Raw genomic sequence first — 22,524 nt, 5'->3', positions numbered from 1 at the left:
AACTGCATCATTTCTAATTCATAATTGTACTATTCTTAATTGATAGCTTTATAATTTTTTATTATTTTTCAGAAATAATTGTTACTATTTTAATAATCATATTTCATGATTATTAATAATTAGCAGACGTCATGTCTACTACTAATGAACAACAATATAGATAAACAGAATAACCAAGAGAGAGAGCGAGAGGGAGAGACAATCATAATCAGAGTGTTTTACTTGCTTTATATGGTCTGAACACACACATCTTCCTGTCTTTGTGGAACATGCTCTTTTTCTCATTTTCAGAAACTGATGATGTCTGTTAAAATGTTTTTGATCATTTTGGGTTGAATTAGTTATTTGATGATAAAAAAAAAGATCTGACGTTGTGATTGACAGCAGACACAGACTCAGGAGTCATCAACTTTATTTAAACTGACAGATGAAATCCCAAACAAAATCAGGTGAGGCCAAACCACGCCAGGTCTAGACCAGGACCCTATCCCCCCTGAACCCCCCATATCTACTAATTTTGACTTTAAGCGCTGTTCGACACTATACAGAAAATGAGCCAGGACTACATAGCTGACTTTCACATTCCATATGGTGCAGTTGGGTTCTCTCAGACATTCGGTCGGATCTCTGCATAGTTTTTCACAACTCCAAAGAACCTGATGATATGAATTTCAGGTTTGCGGGCTGCAATGTCTTGCCACAGGTACTCAGGTGACAGAATCTTACTGGGCTTATTGAGCCACATATACCTGAAACCACGAAACAGGAAAAACAGTCATTACAATATGAACCTAGTTCAATGCCTGCTCAAGTGACTCTGCTCACCTGTTTATATGACTCTCCTCCTGCCAGACTGCCTCGATGCCTTTTGTACGATCATCCCAAAAGTTGATGGTGCAGTTTTGGGAAAGCCGTTGTACTTCCTGCAGGTTGCCTCCGAATGCCCCCCCACAGTAGTAGAAGTCCCCTTCCTCAGGAGCCATGTAGGCTTTGGAGATCGGCCGCCGCTCATAGGGGAGTGCGCTGCGTTGGGCTTTGTAGTAACCTGCAGACACAAGTTGGAAAACGTGGGAACATACCCAAATATTAAGGTGAGACTTCATCTGGAATGGTAGAGCTGAGTGGTCCTGTTGGCTTCATGTAGCTTTATCTAAAACACATCCGACATTGTTATCACACAACTGAATAAAACTGGGATTTCACTACACAACAGTAGGTGTCCCTCTACAGTGGACCAAACCAGTCGGTACGATATAAAACCACTATGTTGACACTAAGAGTAGAATTCTCTGCTGACCTGGATGGAGCACACCGACCAGATCTCCCAATGACTCCGTGCCCCAATGGCCATGGAATTCAGAGTCCACATCCAGACAGAAAATGAAGTCGGCGTAGTCAAGAAGCTCATCATCTATAAGGGCCTGGATCAGGAACATCCTACTGGCACTGATATCCTGCCAACGGTTAAGGGTGGGCACTGTTTTCACCGTCAGCTGGAGGTGGAGCAAAACTTGTTTTTAGAAACCAGGCGGACAGAGTCCAGCTGACCTGGACTAACCTTGTTGGGAACACATTTCCTTTACCTGTCTGCCGCTGGCCATTTTGACTTGGGGCACCTCGTTTGGCTGGTCAGTATAGACGAACACATGCACATTGAAACCAGTGAAGAAGTGCTGCTCCATGGTCTCCAGAAACCTTTTCAGGAACCTAATGTACCTGTGAAGTAGGTGAGAGGAGTCACCTCCAGATAAAGGTCAAACAAGAAACTCTGTGTTCATGGGGTGTAGACAAGTAAACACTGTGACATCTTACTTTCCCTGGGCAAACACAGTGGCTGCGATGGTGAGGCTCTTGTCCTGGTAGAAGCTGTCGAGGAGAACCGGGTTGAAGGTTCCCTCCCAAACCACTGGAACCGACCAGGACGTCATCGTCAGCACGTCAGTACGACTAGTGGCGTTTCCTGGCATAGGCAACATGGGCGGTTGCCTAGTGCGCAAAATGTCGAGAGGGCGCCGACAAGAGGCTGATTTATCAAGACGTGTGTTGAGCAAGAGTCCCTACAGAACTAACCACGTGGTGGGATCCACACAATGGGTCGTAAAAGTGAGGCCTTTGAGCCTAGATGAAGCCAGCTAAAGTCTCCCTCTAAGATCCAGCATGGAGATTGTATCTTCTGGTGGTAACTTAATCCCTGGGGTCTCCCCAGAAACCCCTGCTCTGCTCCTGGCCGCTCCCACTCTCCTTTGACCTCTGACACTCAATTGGCTAAAAGCCAGCATCATCCCATGACCACACCTCAAGGAGGCTGGGCCTCCACAGGTTAATAAATGCTGCTGCTCATCAATAATCGCTGCCATTTTCTCCCTGCTGAGGAATTCGACCAGGGCCCTTCGGGGCCTCCCAGATGTTCCAGCTCTAAAGGGGCAACTTTAGTTATTTTCTTTTATTTCTTTCATTTTTCTTTTATCTTAAGTCGAATCTTATTTTGAAAGACTGTTTTTGTTTTTAACTTGAAAAGGCCGCGCACAGGAACTCGCTCGCAGGCTGAGCTCAGGGACTTTCTTTCCACATTCCACAGCTGATCATTCCTGCAGAAGAGACGAGGCAGAATTCCGTTCCAAGAGCAAGAGAAGTTCGCTCTATTCGGCCCAGCGCTGACCTCCGTTGCAACCACGAGACCCACCGGAGCACCGCTTAAGAGGCCAGGACTTCACTGGGCAGAGACTAGTTTAAATACTTAGCGTGTCATTTTATTTGAGTGTGTTTGTTTGTAGATTGCTGATCTGTTTTTAGCCGTATAATGCACGACGAACTGAAGCGCGCGGTAACGAGATTTACATCTGTTAAAAGATAAATCTCACGTAACTGGGCTGCCCGCTTCGCCGGAAGTCTGCCTCTGACGATGTTTCTGATGTTTCCTGATCTCTATCTCTCCCTCTCTCTCTCTCTCTTTTCTCCTAAACCTGTTTTTACACACGTCCCGACCTACACTTACATATTTCATGTGGCATAGGAAAATCTAGATTTAAAGAGCCTTAATACATCTCGACGCCATTCAGCGCCAGAACCAGGAGATAAGAAATCTCTTTGTCTAGAAATAGTCCTTTGTGTAACTGGCGACCGACCACCATCTTGTCTTCGACCTCATGTCGGGCCAGATGTTATAACACCTCCATCTTGAAATTACGTGAAGGTAACATCACCTTGAATTCGGCCAGAGGACGTCACCACGTGACCTCGTCATTACGCCATAGCCACTCCCCCTTTTCTTTCTTACACACACACACACAGAGACACAGACAGGCAGACACACACACGACCACACAAACACACACACAGATACTAGGTATCACCTGTGTGGTTACCATTGTGATAAGTGCCATCTTTGAAATATTGGAGTTTGTTGAATGAAGAATCATTGAAATAACATTAACTTTATTTCCCCTTTTTAATAAATACTTTTGTTAATAAAGTATTTGTAATTCTGTGATTATTTGTGCATATGTATGTGAATACAGCTGGATTACTATAGCCTCTGCTCGAACTTAAAACCCTTCATTGTTTATTATATAATCATTAATATTAAATATTGAGATTATTAATATAACTTATATCATTTGAGACTGATATTTAAAGATTGAATTGTTGGTTCCTGTAACCAGGGTGGTACCCCGCGACAATAAGCAATGATTACAGATCGTATTATTATTCTTAATTGATAATTTTATTGTTTTCATTAATTATTTTAACTATTATTAATGGTTAACCGTATCATTTCTAATTAATTGTTTTACTATTCTTAATTAATAGCTTTATAATTTTTAACTATTTTTAATAAATAATTTTTACTTTAATAATCATATTTCATGATTATTAATAATTAGTCAACGTTAAATCTACTCCTACTATTGCACAACATGTGATACATGCAATGTTGACCAATGAAGTAACGTAACACCATCGTCCTCTAACTCCGGAGTCACACCGGAGGCAGAAGCACCGCATAGCGCCTCGAAAAGCTGTACTCCTCATTTCCGCGCCCATGATATCAATCGGGCTGTTCGCTCCGGCAGCGAAGTACTGGTAAGCGCCGGGAAGTGCTGTGTATCGCCGGGAAGCTACACGGCCGGCTCGCGATCTACAGCGATGGCCGGCCCTGAGTACGACTATGATCAAAGACACAAACTGACCAGCTCCCTCTACAGGATGTTGACCTAGGCCACACCCTCCCTAATTACACAAGTATGCGTCATCTGACATGATTAAATCCAATAGGCATTCAAGTTATACAGCTTGGAGTTGGAAAATATGCATAAAAATAATTACATGTTCAAAATACCCCCTTGCCTAATAATTGTGCACACAGTGTTCAGGCAACTGACATCACTAAAACACAATGAAAGTGTGAAGGACACAAAACAGCCTGTCAGACTAAACTGAACAGAAAAAAAAAGAGTTACTGACCTTTTTGTAGGTGAAATCTGATTCTGTTTAAAGGGATCTATAACTCTAGAAAACAAAACACAAGATCAATCATATTTTATTACCAATCAATTAATCAGTTAATATTAAAACAAGGAACATTTGTTTGTGTGTGTGTGTGTTACCTGCCGGACTGCCGGACTGAGCTGTACAACAGTCTGTAGATTCAAACAGAAACATAATCATTAAACAGTTCAGTCAGTGTCATCAATCGTATCAATAGCATCAGAATCAATACTCACCCCATCAGCAGAACACACAGCAGAATCACTGCCCTAGTTTTAATTTTCAACAAATTCATGTCTGAGTCAGACCAGGATAGTTCTAAACAGGGTCGGACTCCTTAGCCCAGATCAGGTCCACTAGATTCAGGTCCAGCGGTAGGTATTTCCAAATATCTAGTAGATCTAAGAATTAATCAGTCCCTGTTTTGTCCTCGTTCCATCTAGTTTCTAACCCCGGATCGAGATCGAGCAGCTGTATACTCCTGATCTGTTTTTAGCCGTGAAACGCGCAACGAACTGAAGCGCGCGGTAACAAGCCGGCGCTTCCTTTTAACGTGTTACCGTCAGAGATATAATGCGGAGATTTACATCTGTTAAAAGAAAAATCTCACGTAACTGGGCTGCCCGCTTCGCCGGAAGTCTGCCTCTGACGATGTTTCTGATGTTTCCTGATCTCTATCTCTCCCTATCTCTCTCTCTCTTTTCTCCTAAACCTGTTTTTACACACGTCCCGACCTACCCTTATTTACATATTTCATGTGGCATAGAAATCTAGCCATTCGGCACCAGAACCAGGAGATAAGAAATCTCTTTGTCTAGAAATAGTCCTTTGTTTAACTGGCGACCGACAGCCATCTTGTCTTCGATCTCATGTCGTCCCAAAGGTCATAAAACCTCCATCTTGAAATTACCTGAACGTAACATCTTGATCTCGGCCAGACGACGTCACTACGTGAACTCGTCATTACACCATACCCACTCCCCTTTCTCTTTCTTACACACACACACACACACACAGAGACACACACACACAAAGAGACACAGACAGGCAGACACACACGACCACAGACACATAGATACTCCGTATTACATGTGTGACAATTGTGATAAGTGCTGCTGCTGTTGTTTAGCCAACGTCAAATCTACTCCTACTATTGCACAACATGTGTGTGTGTGAGAGTATTTCAGGACTTGAAACAGAGTCTGAAAAACAAGGCAGGTTGTTATTCAGAAAATATTCACGTATACATTTGACAAGAACTCGGGTTGGCAGAAAGATTAAACACTTACAAGTAAAAGTTGAAAATATGAGGAAACAACGGTGGGTTTACCCGAAGGAGGATGAGTCAAACAGAACAATGAATAGACATCACTCCACAAACATTCCACGGAGCAGAAATCAAAACACATGTCAAAGTTAAAGTACACAGTCAAGTACTTATCAAGATGCTGGGGACACGCACCCAGGTCTGACCAGCCTGTGGTGGGGCGGCCTTAGAAGAAGGGCCGGTTGTGATTAAGATGTTGAAACACCTGATGACACTAAAGTACACAACTAAAGATATGTCACTAACATCCCATAACATCAACTGGTTGCATTACTTAAGGCGGCAGAACGTACATTAAATATTCACCATCTTGTCCTATGTTCTAAAATGGGACAGTGTTTAGTTTAAAAAGGGGCCTAGAGGTAGCCAGTAGCCAGTAGCTTTACCTTTAGCCTCAGGTGCCCTGTATCATGATTACAAGGCCAAAACACTCGATGACGCTGAGGTGCACAACTGAAGTTATGTCTCTAACATCTGCTGGTAGACCCTAAGATCATATAAATCATACTTTTAGAGTTACCTGCTATTAACTACCAAACAAAGCAAATTTCCATCAGAGCAGCTGCCTCTACTGGCACACCCTTTACTGTGTTTACAACATTCAGTGCATAGCATTAACATGAGTGTGTGATGGCATCAATCAGATCCACAGAAGGTGAACTTCAGATTGACTGTTGGGGTCAGATCTTTTTACTTTCAGAAAGGTGCACAGACCTTGCCGACCTCTGTGAGCTGTTCTCAAAATCCCCTCCTCAGCAGGATGCTCCTCATGCTATGTCAGATACCACAAGAAGGAATATCGACCTTCAAACATCATCAGTTGCTGCACCCCTGATGTTTTCATATGTACCCTCCTCTGCCTCATTCCATTGTTGCATGCCAGATCTCGGAGACCATTGCGTCTGGGGTAGTCGCAGGGTCCTTCTTCTCACCTCCTCACACTGCCACACCTTCCACCCGGAAGGCGCGCCTCCCGTCGGGCCCCACATGAGCGGACGCGGCTGCCGGTGGACAAACCTCTGTCTCTGCACTGCCTGCGTTAGGGTGTGTCCTGGTAGAGGGATCCCTCACATCTCTCTGAGGTTTCTACGTTTTCCCCCTGGGGTTTTGGGTATTTTTTCCTTACTCCTGTTGATGGTTAAAAACAGGATGCCACACTCGTGAAGCCCTATGACACAAATCCTGTTTTGTGAACACTTAAGCAAAACATTTGAGAGATTAATATGTATTTGCTCTGTGATGGCCACACTGCGGCGGTGAATGGTGCACACATCCATACATCAGGCTCAAATCTCGTGCAGTTTTGGGGGGTAACAAGTATTTGCTCATCACTACCATCATTCCTGTGTAATCAAATGGGGGAGTGATTTAAGTTGGATCCTCGTGTCAACACGAGGATCCAACTTAAACTTGTTGTAATGCTGCAATAAATCTTTGAATGTGAATTGTTTGACTGAAGTTTACTTTGTGGGACATTATCCACAGGTTTCTGAGCGGATGTTGACTGAACGTAGAGAAGCTGACAGACCTGACAAGTTTAGCAGTTTTGTTGTATTTTTGCGTCCAGAAAATCTGATTAAGTTTGTTACTGTGCTATTTCTGCAATAAATACATGAAGACAAGGAAGGAGGTAAACGATCTCATTATTTGTATGTGCAGTGCTGATTTAGCCGAAGCAGTAAGTGTTGTATGGATCAAAACAAGTTTGTCAAAGGTTTGTTGTTTAGATGATGGATGGATGAATACTTCATTGTCTCTTACGAGAAATTCATTTCATTCTCATGGTATACGCCTCCCACTAAAACAAATTCAAGATATAATCTGTTCAAACTGCACAAACTGGATCAATGTTATCTTTACACTCGAGGTACTCGAGAACACCAGTTCAACAAACTGTTGTCTTGTCATTGTGTTGCTTCACTGAACTGAACATGTGTGTCCTATGGAGCTGAAGTTAACACTGGGGTTTCTCGACCAGCTACAAGCTTGTTCAAGGGTGAAAGCTTGACACTACACGTTTCCTGCCACTGTTTTATAAAGATACCAAAATAAATTCATACAACATAAATGTCTCTCTCTCTCTCCCCATCTCTCTCTCACACACAAACACATACACTGACCATCCGCAACACTTTTCTGCAGCCAGTAGAAACATATGGCTGCAGAACTACCCTCCGCCCTCTTCCAAGTAATATTTACACCGAGATCAGTGTAAATCTGTCCATGAATTTTGAGTTATTTAATATACACACACACACACACACACACACACAAATATTTGTACTTCTATGAGGACATTCATTGGCATAGTGCAGTTCCTGGTCCCTTACCCTGAAGTCTTAACCCTCAAACAGAAGGAGACGATCAAAATGTCTCTGTGGGGCAGGGGTGCCACATATAGAGAAAAATAAGAAGGTCTGGGCCACCTCAGGCTGCCTGTTTGCAGTGGGGGGGCGTGGCGGCATTCTGAGGGCCAGCTGCAATACAGTGGGCCATAGTCCATCACATTATATTTCATTTAGCTGACGCTTTTATCCAAAGCGACTTACAATAAGTTCATTCAATGGTACAAACCCGGAACAACTTTTTTTGAGGCGGGCCAATTTAAAATGGATGGCGGGCTGCAGATGGCCTGCGGGCTGTAGTTTGGACACCCCTGCTGTAGGGTCTATGCTTAAAATTAAAGTATAGGAACTCTCACACACACACACACACACACACACACACACACACACACACACACCACCTAACACCTCCTCCGTGTACACCGCAACACCACCAACACTATAATCAACAATACACTATATAACTATAAACAGAATTATCAATAAAGAGATCAAAATCTCACAAACCACTCATTTACTGCCACCGCTCTCAATCTGAACCAAAGTCTGTTGCTGCTGCTCCAGAAACAGCCTCACGATTACTCATCACTTTTTATTTGATTGATTCATTTATGAAGTTCCTGTTGTTTTCTCAGGTTCAGGTCATTTCATCTTTTTTATATCATGAGAAAAACATATTTATATTTAGGGAACTGGGAAATACTGAAGAAAAATCACAAATATGAATTAAAATGAAGATAAAAAAACTTTTGTGCTCATGTTCAGGTTGAAAAAAAGGTTAAAATCATTCAGCTGTGAAGAAACCATGAAAACACACAGTTAACGTCTGACAGTTTGATCTTTGTTCAGGTTTGGATCCAATAAAACCAAAAATTAAAAGTTTGCTCAACAAACTCCAGTGTGAAAACTCCAGAATGTCCCTTTAGTTCCCTCTAGTGGTGGAACTTCAAACTTGAATTCAAATGAGTCATTAACATGATTCTGCTCAAACTTTATAAACTCAAATAAGATGTTTTGGAGCAAATTTTTTTAGGGATGGAATCAATCAATCAATCAATCAATCAATCAAATTTTTTTTGTATAGCCCATATTCACAAATCACAATCCGTCTCATAGGGCTTTAACATGGTGTTAAATCCTCTGTCCTTAACCCTCAACAAGAGTAAGGAAAAACTTATAAAAACCCTTTAAACAGGTACAAATACGTAGAAACCTCAGAGAGACACATGTGAGGATCCGTCTCCCAGGCGGACAGAAGTGCAATAGAAGTCAAGTGTAAGAAAACATCATCAAGATAAACGTTTTCAGCAGCATTGATGAAGGTAAACATTTTGATAACTTCAATACTATATGTCAAGCAGTACTGCTGCAATCAAAGTCCGTGGTCAGCAGCTAGCAAGATCATGATCCACCATCAAGATTGGATCCACTATAGCCCACAGTCATTGTCCACAACCACCAGTTAGGATCCATCATCAGCTGCCACCTCGGTCGTGGTCCACCACCATTATCTGATGCCAACGCGACACAGGATCCGCCATTACCACTAAACCGCACGATATAGAATCCGCCATATTGGAGCCACCATTGTGACCTCTGATGCACGATCCACAAATCTTAATCCATGGTGTGGCCACAGCTGCGGCCCTGGATCTGCGGGTGATAAAGCAAAGGGACTCGGGGAAGGGGTCAAGTCAGTAACATGTACTGATGAGATATGACTTACTTTGATGTGATAATGATGGAGAAGAGGAAGGAGAAGCTGGAAAGAGAAGCTCCATGTGTCATGTGTCATAAATTCCCTTTGCGGCTTAGCGTCATCAGGTGTTTTTGCCTTGTAATCAATGATACATGCTGAACTTGGGTAGCCTGAATGCCAGACGAACTTAGCCCCGCCCACAACATTTTAGGTCGGGAAGTTCGTTCTGGAGTCGCTCCGATGAGGAGAAATTATGCCCGACCAGGCCAATCAGATTGTCAGGGCGGGCTTTATACGATGATGGACAGATGATCAACGGTAACGTAATCATCCAAGTCATCAAAGTGCCCTTGGGTTGAATTCGTTTTCAACAAACATGCCTGCCGCTGGAAAGCTGAGATGTGTAGATGCTGCATTGAGTCTGTTTTAGAAGACATCGACAGCGCATTCATTTTGAAAGAGGAACAGAGAACGTGGAGGCGACGCCAAAGCACCGCGCTAATCCCTATCGCCCCAGCCATATAAAATGAGAATAAAATTGGGCCGAGCACAGAGCCCTGTGGAACACCATGGTTAACTTTGGTGCGCACAGATGACTCATCATTAATTTGCACAAATTGGGAGCGATCAGAAAAATAAGATTTAAACCAGTTTAGGGCGGTTCCATTAATGTTAATTAACTGTTTTAGTCTCTTTAATAAAATGTGAATGTCAATTGTGTCGAATGCTGCACTTATATTTAACAGAACAAGGACACAAATCCCTGATCTGTGCTGTCCCCTCCTGTACTTCCTCACTCACCTGACTCTCCTGCTGGACTCTGCTTGTCCCCTCCTGTCCCTTCTGGCCCTCCTGCTGGACCCCCCCCGTCCCTTCCTGTTGGTCCTGAGTGTCAGCTGTCTTATTTCTCTGTGGTATCCTTCCTTCCCACAGCTGAAACACTCCGTATTGTTTGATGTTACAAAAATCACATAATCAAACTCCTCCACTCTGAGTTTGAACACCCGGTTCAGGTCTTCAGTTCTGTTGTTCATGATAATAAAAAGATGTCTTCTGTGGGACACCACGTGTTTTAACAGAGGGGACCTGCATCCTGAGGCCACTTTCTTTACCTGAGACACCATCTTACCGTGTCTCCAGAGTTCTCTTAACAAAGTCACTTTTACCGCCGGTGAGGCGAGAGGCAGAACAGACACGAACGTATCGTTCACTTCAATCCTGTTCGCCACCACCGTGTTCACCATCTCTACGCTGTCCAGAAAAAGGACAACCGCGTTGTTCATCCATCGTGGCCTCTAGATTTTGCATCAAGAGGCCCGTCAGCCATTTTGACTCCAAATCTATTGGGTCAAACCACCATATTGAGTTCAACTCCAAGGGTTTATCAGCAATCTTATATTCGTGAATCATTATCGACCCCTCTTCTTTCTCTTACACACACACACACACACACACACACACTCACACACACACACACACACACACACACACACACACACACACACACACAGACACACACACACACACATAGATATACCATCGGTATTACATGTGTGTGTTATAAATCGTGATAAGTGCTGCTGTTGTTGTTATATGTGATATAGTGGCGTTTTGTTAGAATAGTAATCATTGATTTACATTAATGTTGTTACCTTTTTAATAAATTCGAGTGTAATTAAAGTACCGGTATTTTGTGATTATTTGTGCATATGTATGTAAATACAGCTTGATTATGATAGCCTGTGCTCAAACCTAAACCCGTCTTTGATAAATTATAATTACAGATTGTATTATTCTTAATTGATACTGTTATTGTTTTTCATTAATTATTTAATCATTCTTAATTGATAACTGCATCATTTCTAATTCATAATTGTACTATTCTTAATTGATAGCTTTATAATTTTTTATTATTTTTCAGAAATAATTGTTACTATTTTAATAATCATATTTCATGATTATTAATAATTAGCAGACGTCATGTCTACTACTAATGAACAACAATATAGATAAACAGAATAACCAACATATAGAACAAAATCGCACAAACCTTTCATTTACCGCCACCAGCTCTCCGCTCAGAGAGATATACAGAGAGAGAGAGAGAGAGCGAGAGGGAGAGAGAGAGAGAGGGAGAGACAATCATAATCAGAGTGTTTTACTTGCTTTATATGGTCTGAACACACACATCTTCCTGTCTTTGTGGAACATGGTCTTTTTCTCATTTTCAGAAACTGATGATGTCTGTTAAAATGTTTTTGATCATTTTGGGTTGAATTAGTTATTTGATGATAAAAAAAAAGATCTGACGTTGTGATTGACAGCAGACACAGACTCTGGATTGGTTATGAGTGTGAATGGGCGGGACCTTGACACTATGATCACTACTGAACTGACTCTGACTGCAAATTACATCATCACCAGAAGATGGCAGCATTTGTATCTGAGAAACTCTCGCTTCAGGAAGTGGAAACGTGTCATCAACTTTATTTAAACTGACAGATGAAAGCCCAAACAAAATCAGGTGAGGCCAAACCACGCCAGGTTTAGACCAGGACCCTATCCCCCCTGAACCCCCCATATCTACTAATTTTGACTTTAAGCGCTGTTCGACACTATACAGAAAATGAACCAGGACTACATAGCTGACTTTCACATTCCATATGGTGCAGTTGGGTTCTCTCAGACATTCGGTCGGATCTCTGCGTAGTTTTTCACAACTCCAGAGAACCTGATGATATGAATTTCAGGCTCGCGGGCTGCAAAGTCTTGCCACAGGTACTCAGGTGACAGAATCTTACTGGGCTTATTGAGCCACATATACCTGAAACCACAGAACAGGAAAAACAGTCATTACAATATGAACCTAGTTCAATGCCTGCTCAAGTGACTCTGCTCACCTGTTAATATGACTCTCCTCCTGCCAGACTGCCTCGATGCCTTTTGTACGATCATCCCAAAAGTTGATGGTGCAGTTTTGGGAAAGCCGTTGTACTTCCTGCAGGTTGCCTCCGAATGCCCCCCCACAGTAGTAGAAGTCCCCTTCCTCAGGAGCCATGTAGGCTTTGGAGATTGGCCGCCGCTCATAGGGGAGTGCGCTGCGGTGGGCTTTGTAGTAACCTGCAAACACAAGTTGGAAAACGTGGGAACATACCCAAATATTAAGGTGAGACTTCATCTGGAATGGTTGAGCTGAGTGGTCCTGTTGGATCCATGTAGCTTCATCTAAAACACATTCGACATCGTTATCACACAGCTGAATTAAACTGGGATTTCACTACACAACAGTAGGTGTCCCTCTACAGTGGACCGGACCAGTCTGTATGATATACAACCACATTGTTGACACTAAGAGTAGAATTCTCTGCTGACCTGGATGGAGCACACCGACCAGATCTCCCAATGACTCCGTGCCCCAATGGCCATGGAATTCTGAGTCAACGTCCAGACAGAAGATGAAGTCTGCGTAGTCAAGAAGCTCATCATCTATTAGGGCCTGGACCAGAAACATCCTACTGGCACTGATATCCTGCCAACGGTTAACGGTGGGCACTGTTTTCACCGTCAGCTGGAGGTGGAGCAAAACTTGTTTTTAGAAACCAGGCGGACAGAGTCCAGCTGACCTGGACTAACCTTGTTGGGAACACATTTCCTTTACCTGTCTGCCGCTGGCCATTTTGACTTGGGGCACCTCGTTTGGCTGGTCAGTATAGACAAACACATGCACATTGAAACCAGTGAAGAAGTGCTGCTCCATGGTCTCCAGAAACCTTTTCAGGAACCTAATGTACCTGTGAAGTAGGTGAGAGGAGTCACCTCCAGATAAAGGTCAAACAAGAAACTCTGTGTTCATGGGGTGTAGACAAGTAAACACTGTGACATCTTACTTTCCCTGGGCAAACACAGTGGCTGCGATGGTGAGGCTCGTCCCCTGGTAGAGGCTGTCGAGGAGAACCGGGTTGAAGGTTCCCTCCCAAACCACTGGAACGACCAGGACGTCATCGTCAGCACGTCAGTACGACCAGTGGCGTTCCCTGGCATAGGCAACATGGGCGTTTGCCTAGTGCGCAAAATGTCGAGAGGCTGATTTACTAAGACGTGATACATGCAATGTTGACCAATGAAGTAACGTAACACCATCGTCCTCTAACCCCGGAGACACACCGGAGGCAGAAGCACCGCAAAGCGCCTTGAAAAGCTGTACTCCTCTTTTCCGCACCAATGATATCAATCGGGCTGTTTGCTCCGGCAGCGAAGTACTGTTAACCGCCGGGAAGCTACGCGGCTGGCTCGTGATCCAATCGGGCCGGAATACACACTGAAAAATCGATTGTGTCTTAACAGAAACACACAAGCACACAATCTCTTGTGGGGGGCTGACTGCTATAGGCTTATGCAGGTCAGTCACCTGTGAAGACTAACATCATTTACCCCCGATCCGGCTCGGAGGAAAATGTCAGTATAGCTTGATTTCAGAATCGTGGTATATTTTTTATTATAAATTTGTATGGTTTTTTTATAGCCTACATGCAGTATTTCCTTTAAAACATTTTTTTTGTAAACTCGTTTTATTACCTTATGAATGTAACCTTCAGAGTGAAGGAAGGAATTTGTGTGTGTGTGTGTGTTTACGTGTGTGGGGGGCGGGTGCGCCAATCTAAAATCTTGCCTAGGGCTCAAACATTGCCTGGGTCAGCCCTGAGTACGACTATGATCAAAGACACAAACTGACCAGCTCCCTCTACAGGGTGTTGACCTAGGCCACACCCTCCCTAATTACACAAGTATGCGTCATCTGATATGCTTAAATCTAATAGGCATTCAAGTTTGCAGCTTGGAGTTGGAAAATATGCATAAAAATAATTATATGTTCAAAATACCCCCTTGCCTAATAATTGTGCACACAGTGTTCAGGCAACTGACATCACTAAAACACAATGAAAGTGTGAAGGACACTAAACAGCCTGTCAGACTAAACTGAACAGAAAAAGAAAGAGTTACTGACCTTTTTGTAGGTGAAATCTGATTCTGTTTAAAGGGATCTATAACTCTAGAAAACAAAACACAAGCTCAATCATATTTTATTACCAATCAATTAATCAGTTAATATTAAAACAAGGACATTTGTTTGTGTGTGTGTGTGTGTTACCTGCCAGACTGCCGGACTGAGCTGTACAACAGTCTGTAGACTCAAACAGAAAAATAATCATTAAACAGCTCAGTCAGTGTCATCAATCGTATCAATAGCATCAGAATCAATACTCACCCCAGCAGCAGAACACACAGCAGAATCACTGCCCCAGCTTTAATTTTCAACGAAATCATGTCTGAGTCAGACCAGGATTGTTCTGATCAATAGGGTCGGACTTCTTAGTCCAGATCAGGTCCACTAGATCCAGGTCCAGCGGTGGGTATTTCCAAATATCTAGTAGATCTAAGTCCTCTGAAATAAGATCAGTTCCTGTATTGTACTGGTTCCATCTAGTTTCTAACCCCGGATGTTTGAGCTTCATCGTGCTGCAAGGTATAAAAAAACTGTAAAAGCATTTGAGTGAATCATTAATTTTATAAATCACCCGAATGAATAGCAATAAGGAAACTTCAGTTTTTATTAACAACTCTGACGTGTTAAAATGCCATTATGCGCTTCTAGAGTTTAACTTAGAGATAAAAACGTTGCACACAACCAGCGAGTGATCCGTAAAACCAACTCGGAGAATACTGCACTTCCTGATGATGTTTAAACAATATAACCGGTCCAACCTCTACATGGAAACTAGATGAAATGAGATCCCCTTGGCAATGAGTCCAGGTGTACTGTCTCTTATTGTCATTCATGCCTGTCTGTGGCATACTACACACTGCACTTTAGCTTGTTCTCATTCCAACTTTTCTGTTAAAGCATATCTCCCTTAGCTTATTTACACATCACTCATACATGAATGTACTGTGCTTATAAACTTTAGAAATTAGCTGCCCCAGCTTCTGACGGAAAGATAGAGTGGTGCTTACACAACAGAACACAGAGCCGATAGAGCAGGAACACTTTGCTTCCTCGTTTCCCAGCGCCCCCTCCCAGTTCTGACTCTTAAAGGCCTCACTTCTTAGATGGACTCCTAGAGTTGTCCAGAGATGGGGCAGCCCTGCCTGATACCTGAAAGCGCCCCCTGCTCGCCAAGTGGACAAGTCCATGTCCCCCCTCCTCCTTAAGCAGAAAGAGCACACCCTTTGCCTCTGTGGGACCCTGATGGCCGTTCTCACTGTTCTCCTCCTGTGAACCGGGTGTGTCGCTCTGTGGCGCCATCCGCAGGCGGGGACCCTGATGGAGAGGGAGGGAGAGGGAGGGAGAGAGAGAGAGAGGGAGAGGGAGAGGGAGAGGGGGAGAGAGAGAGAGAGAGAGAGAGAGAGAGAGAGATATATTCTTGGAAAGTCTGACGAGAGGAATGACTCAGCAGAGTTTTTTAACATCTCGTGTTTCTGCAGATTTTACGTTCGAATCTGTGATAAACTGAAGAAAAACTCTGAACTCAGTTGTTTACAAACTGCAGAGTTTAACTGAAAAGTTTTCCTCTGTGGTTATAAAGTTAATAAATTAAACGTGGGATTATTTAGCCGGAGGATTTGAATTTGTTTTTGTGGAGTTTCAGTTCCATTCATCAGATGCTGCTCCGGAAACATCAGCTTCACCATAGAGTCATCACTTTTGATTTGGTAGATTCATTTATCAAGTTCCTGTTGTTTTCTCAGGTTCAGGTCTTTTTTTATCATGAGAAAGCATTATTTAAATTTACACCACGACTGGGAAATACTGAGGAAAACTCACAAATATGAATTATAATGAAGATAAATAAAACGTTTGTGCTCATGTTCAGGTTCAAATTCATTCACATGTGAAGAAAAGATGAAAACACACAGTTACTGTCTGAGGGTTTGATCTTTGTTCAAGTTTGGAGCCAATAAAACCAAGAATTAAAAGTTTGCTCCAGAGTGTCCCTTTGGTTCCCTCTTGTGGTGGACCTTCACTACAACTTTTTTTCAGGGATGGAATCAAAGCCTGTAGAGTAGTTTCAACTCAATTTTTCTTTAAAAAAATATTTAATGAGATTCCTATAGATACAACTTTCTTCAGAAATAAAGTTATTCTAGAAGAAACTCTGAAGTTTAAGAGTACAGGTGCTGAATTAAGCGACGTATGTTGGTTTTAACTATTTTTCTGTCTTTGGGCCTGAACCCAGTTTCATGGTCGACAGTGAATCAAACACACAAGGACACGAGGGAGGAGTTACAACTTTTTTCTTTATGTATAACGGGGCATGCCAAATCACAGCATTCTGGTTTGCCGCGACAAATTACAGCAAGAGACATTGAAATAAAAACACTTGAACGTTTTTCTCATCACACACACACACACATCCTCACTGTCACAAACTCCCACTCACACATTTTTTTTTTCTTATACAGACCAGAATAATTCAGAACTTCATATCAGCATTAAAAATAAAAGTACCTACAGAAAACAGAAAGGCTCCCAGACGCTCACGCTCACACTGCTTCAACGTTCAGGTGGAAGTTTGACTTTCACATTTAGTCTGTCAGACACCAAGCTGCTGTAATCAGAGGCTGTGAAGGTTTAAAGCCAAAATATACATTCAAGATTTATTCATTAGAAAACACTGAAACTAGTTTTTTAATTGAACCCATTTTAAAAGCGGTTCATCAACGACAAAGATGAGAAAACACAGAGTGAAGATTTTTTTTTTGGCTTTTTAAGCAACACGAGGAGAATTTTCTTCTTCTGTGAGAACTCGACAAACGTTTGATGTTTTCTAAAGAAATAAAGAAATAAAACTTGAGTCACAAGAATGTTGAGAAACAGGATTCTGAGATTCTCGCCTGTAGCACGTTGGATCAGTGAAAACCTGAATGTGCACAATGATCTCAGGGTGAAATTGAAGCATCTCACTGATGCAGAAGTAATTTAAGTTGTTTTTTAAACTGTCAAAGTTTAATAATTGGAAGAATCGTATCGTGGTTACAGCTCCAATGGAAAACACAAGATGAAAGGAATCAAATCAAAGGAATAAATTTGGGCTCTATGGTGAATATTCTTTTACTTTGAGAGAACGAGGAAATTAACAATCGAGAAATGAATTGAAAGTAAAAACAACGTTAGGCTGAGCTGTCAGTGGATTAAGGCACAGTGATCAGGCATAAACACACACGACCATACATCAGATCAAAGGAAAGATCATAAGAACACAAGGGTACAAATCCGTCAGCGCTCGGAGCTGCAGTGTGAACGTGAGCCGACACGGCTGCTGTAACATTTCACCTTTTTATTTTTAACGTCCATATAAAACCATTTACATTTGGGGTAAATGTCTCGAGTACAAAAAAAAGGCACTGCCATTAGTTATTCTAAATATGACTTTCCCAGCCTTGTGCATGCAGTTTTTAAAATATAAATTACACTTGTTCTCTCTCTCTCTCTCTCAATTACCTCCATTGCTTTTTATCTACGTTTTGTTTTTCCTTAGTTTTTTTTGTCTTTTTTGTGGGTTTTCTTTTATTATTAAACATACAATATTCTTTTGTCAAATATATACGTAAGCCTGCAGTCAATACAGGACATCGGCTCTTTGATAGAATAAAACTAAATGAAGTGAAGGAGCACAGTCGAGCGGCAACGGCTGCTTTACAAAACGAAACGAGAAGAAACTCATCGACTCATTCCTCAACACAAACTGAATAAACTGCAGAATCTTTGAATTCAAAAAATACAAAACAGCATATATGTCTCGACTTTAAAGTACGTATGTTTTTTTTTTTTTTGGAATAAACGAGTCGTTGTCTAACTGTTAATACTGCAGAGTGCACAGCGGCAGAAGCTCTCCTGGACGCCCCCCCCCCCCCCAAGCCGATATGGGTCCGGAGAAAAGTCTAGATAAAGCATTTGGTTGGAGACGGGTTCTGATCCAGAACCTCCAGCGTCCCGCTCCGGGTTCCGACGTCTCTTTGACCCGGAGCGGCTGCAGGAAACCACAGGGGGCGATTTGAACTCTGAATACAACACGTGTCACTTTGCTCTAATTCTTCATCCAGAAAAATATTCACACAAACCGTTTGAACACTTGCTCCAGAAGAAAAAACCTGGCACATGTGAGAAAACGGAATTCAAGCTCCCGAACTTTGCATCAATATGTTTGATATGAAAGTTAATAAAACATAAGACAGGTTCAATAATCCCTTGGATTGTGTTTCCTATTGAACGGCTGCAGGTTTGTAAAAACATTTAAAGGCTGCGGGAGGTTTTTCTTCCCATCAACAAATCCCATGAAAAGACAGAAATCACCAATGAATCAAGTGTGTGTGTGTGTCTGTGTGTGTTGAACTGTCATGTACATTCACAAACTGTAGTTCATCTTCAGTGTTGGAAACAAACACATCTGTTGTGGTGTCAGATGTGAAGGTAGTCGCTTCCTGAGTGGGATATTGCCCCCAACCAGGAAACTGTTGACACCTGTTTGTGTACTTGTACGCAGGATTACACAAAAACCACTGAACAGATTTTCAACAAACGTGAGGACGTGATTGGGCCTGACAAGAACTCTGAGAAGAACAAGCCGAGGATCTACTTTCTTTAACAGTGCAACGTCAGGCATCTTTTCAAAAGACATCACTGATAAATCAATTCACACAGTTCTACAATCAGCTCGAGAAATTAGCTTCTAATGGGAACTTGTCAAATGAATCACAACATCAAGGAAAGTGAAACAAATTGAGTTCCTGGATTCAACCTCTTAATCAAATCTGCTCCAGGTGTCTGTGAGTTCTCCCCTGGTCCTTAAACCATGGAAACCAGCTCAGTAGTTTGTGTGTAATCCTGCAAACAGACACACAAAAAGAAAACACAACCTCCTATTTTCAATCCATTTCTAAAATTGTATGAATCATAATCGGTGAGAAACACACACACACGGAAAGAGTTCAGATTAAAATGTAAAACACTGAGAGATGAGAGAACACGTTGTTGAATTTGGCTTTTTCATGAGATTTGTTCACAATAAGAAAAAAACATCTGGAAGTCACACATCTGGACATCGACTAACTGAAAGTCTGAGAGTGAAAACACGTCCACAGCACCGAGTTCAGACCCGACGTCTCACATCCTGGTCTACGAAGGCCCGGAGTGGACCCGTCTACTTCCTGGCCCACTACAGACCAGAACAGAGAGAAACCACTGGTTCTGTGACGGAGCGACTCCAACACGGAAACTTCTCCAAACAAAACCTCAACATGACACCGATAGATACAAACAAGGTTATAGAGCAACAAAACAACAACAGAGAAAAGTCAACAATAACTATGTTAATATTTGAGATGTACGTATGGTCACCAGCCATAACATGTTAATACATATGGTACTTTAAATAATAATACACCTAAATGAGTAAAAGTATCACCTCTGCAAAAAATGAAATAAAAAGAATAAATAATTGTATTTAAGTACTGATTCATGTGGCAGTGACACTGCGACGGTCTGTGCTGAAGAGCATCAGTTTCAGGATGAAAAGGTTCACGTCACATCCGTGCTTTGGTGGAGTCTTCATGTTCATTCCCTCACACACTAAACCTGTGTGTGTCTGTGTGTGTGTGTCTGTGTGTGCGCAGAGGTCTTTCAACACCAAAATAAAACCAATGGCTTTTTGTCAGATGAGTTAAAACACACACAAACATGAACTTAGTCTTAGACACATCAGGAGCTTCTCGTCTCGGCCGCGGGATCGAACATCGACATCTTTTGTGATTCGACCGCTCGACCTCTGTCTTCTCTGTCGACCATCAGAACCGAGATCGTCTCTTTGATCTGCTTCGTTTCATCCGACTCCGAAAGCAAAAACTGTAACTTGAGCCTTGAACCTTTGGGTTTTTAGTGTTATCACATTATCAAGTGCAGGATACAAAGAAATAACTATTGAATTGCAACAAACTACAGAAGAACCTAAATAACAATAATAATCGATAACCCTCGACGCTGACCACTCAGGAGTCTCTGTGGCACAGGGAGGAGATTCCTAACCAGCTTATTTCAATATAAACCTATTCGTATAAAGTCTGTTTTCCATACACAATAAACTGAGGATAAATATTAAGACACAGAATAACCGCGAGATTCAGAATCTAAAAAAAGGAAAATATATCCCACGTGGGTTTGAACTGACGATCTGTGAGCGGACGAGCCTGCGTGTCCATGGACCGGCCAGCAGGGGGAAGGCTGCACTAACGGGACAACCTCTGGGACACCTCCCTTCATGGGACGTCCTCCCTTCATGGACTGACAGCGTGTCTCTTCTCCGGTGTTGCAATCGGCCTCAGCAACGCGCTCTGCGTGGAAACCAAACCGAACTCCTGTTTCTGTTTTTCCTGCTTCACACGTTTCACAATCTTCTGAGAAAGACATTCAGCTGGAACATGCAGCTCAAGCACTTCACCCTGCGTTTAGAGAAATAACCGAACCCAGAATCTGGACACGCACACGGATCCCACTGACGACCGGCCGCCGCCTCAAAATCTCCCATTTACGTTTTCTCAAAAACGTTTTTCACGAGGCTCTGAATTCACAGAGTTCTTACAGCTCGTAGACACCCGACACGCAGCTTCACCTCCAACTCACAACACTGTTAGACATGACATCATCGTCCTCCATCACCTTCAGCCAATCAGAGGTCCTGCCTCTGACGTCTTCCTCCTCTGAAACATCCGCTTCCCTTTCCACCGGTACCTCAGCCCGATTCCTTCCTCTTCTACTTTCTTTGTCTTTCTCCTCCTCACCTCCTTCCTCTCATCCCCCTCATCTCACATCTGCTCTTCCTCCTTACATCTCTCCCCCCCACTGTCTCTTTGTTCTTGGCAGATAAAATAAAGACAAAGCATGTTGGTTGTAAACTAGCTACTTGTGGGACGTGAAGGTGGTGCACGGCCGAGGCTTTACAGAATATTACACAAGTCATATTGAAAGTCATACATGTTTCTGTACCCTTTGAAAGTAGCAACATTATGTAAACAATAAATACATAGAACAAAAATAAATGATTTTTTTGTTTGTTTGCCACCCAGCGCTGAGCAGGAGGTCTTTCTGTCCTCGCTGGAAATCCTAAACTTCCGTCTGCGTCCTTGTGTCTCCTCCTGTCTCCGGGTCTGAGGTACTGTTATGGATTTGAAAGACGCCACAAGCTGTGGTCAGTGTGCAGGGACCAGAAGGTGTCGTGTGGGGAAGGGGACTCAGTCTCACTGGGCCCTGATCCACAGGCCAGCATCTCCCTTCCTGCCAAGGCTGACAGGACTGCAGGCGAGGGGGGGAGGGGGGGGGGTGTCAGTGCCAATGGGATCGCTTGTGTTCGCCGTGTGATGATCAGCTCGCTTGTGTTTCCTGGATCCCGCCCGGTCCTTTGGTGGAGCTCTCCCATTGGCCACGGGGAGAGGGGACGGGAGGGCGGGTGACATCGAGGTCACTTTGTCGTGAGAGAGCCTCGTGAACCTGCGGCGTCCGGCTGCTCTCACTCAGGTCCTCGGTTCAGATCGTTGATGTGCGGTCGGCACCGTCTGGGGAGAAGCAGAGAGAGAGAATCACGACCTGGTTCACGAAACATCGATCTCACTGAGGA

The 22,524-nt window shown here is 42.9% G+C and overlaps 3 protein-coding genes and 1 long non-coding RNA gene across 5 annotated transcripts in view; all 4 read right to left on the bottom strand.

Moving 5' to 3' along the window:
- Nucleotides 1-377: 377 nt before the first annotated feature.
- On the bottom strand, nucleotides 378-5,572 carry LOC133956914 (globoside alpha-1,3-N-acetylgalactosaminyltransferase 1-like). Its single transcript, XM_062392285.1, has 8 exons — nucleotides 4,725-5,572; nucleotides 4,608-4,640; nucleotides 4,465-4,509; nucleotides 1,813-1,986; nucleotides 1,584-1,716; nucleotides 1,298-1,493; nucleotides 826-1,045; nucleotides 378-749 (listed from the first exon to the last, which is right to left on the bottom strand). Exons 1-8 carry the CDS (start codon nucleotides 4,781-4,783, stop codon nucleotides 608-610), a joined length of 1,002 nt encoding a protein of 333 aa, XP_062248269.1. The 5' UTR covers nucleotides 4,784-5,572; the 3' UTR covers nucleotides 378-607.
- A 147-nt stretch (nucleotides 5,573-5,719) lies between these two features.
- LOC133956969 (globoside alpha-1,3-N-acetylgalactosaminyltransferase 1-like) lies at nucleotides 5,720-13,936 on the bottom strand. The gene is given in 7 exon segments (XM_062392349.1): nucleotides 5,720-6,943; nucleotides 11,910-12,683; nucleotides 12,760-12,979; nucleotides 13,232-13,427; nucleotides 13,518-13,650; nucleotides 13,747-13,849; nucleotides 13,852-13,936. Coding segments are annotated over 6 exon segments (852 nt in total). The 5' UTR covers nucleotides 13,910-13,936; the 3' UTR covers nucleotides 5,720-6,943; nucleotides 11,910-12,541.
- Nucleotides 13,937-13,943: 7 nt separating this feature from the next.
- On the bottom strand, nucleotides 13,944-15,453 carry LOC133957185 (uncharacterized). Its single transcript, XR_009921194.1, has 3 exons — nucleotides 15,126-15,453; nucleotides 15,009-15,041; nucleotides 13,944-14,909 (listed from the first exon to the last, which is right to left on the bottom strand). It is a non-coding gene; the product is annotated as an uncharacterized LOC133957185 (long non-coding RNA).
- A 1,684-nt stretch (nucleotides 15,454-17,137) lies between these two features.
- samd4a (sterile alpha motif domain containing 4A) overlaps nucleotides 17,138-22,524 on the bottom strand; it is a 50,813-nt gene continuing 45,426 nt past the window's right edge. For both annotated transcript variants that reach the window (XM_062391968.1, XM_062391976.1), the window contains one exon: nucleotides 17,138-22,462. In XM_062391968.1, the coding sequence (XP_062247952.1) occupies nucleotides 22,434-22,462 (29 nt within the window). In that variant the 3' untranslated portion in view covers nucleotides 17,138-22,433. The remainder of the gene's footprint in view (nucleotides 22,463-22,524) is intronic.

This window comes from Platichthys flesus, chromosome 1 (assembly GCF_949316205.1).
Source record: "Platichthys flesus chromosome 1, fPlaFle2.1, whole genome shotgun sequence".
Classification (NCBI taxonomy): Eukaryota; Metazoa; Chordata; class Actinopteri; order Pleuronectiformes; family Pleuronectidae; genus Platichthys; species Platichthys flesus.
The sequence above is the reverse complement of the archived record's forward strand: the minus strand, read 5'-3'. Positions and strand labels throughout refer to the sequence as shown.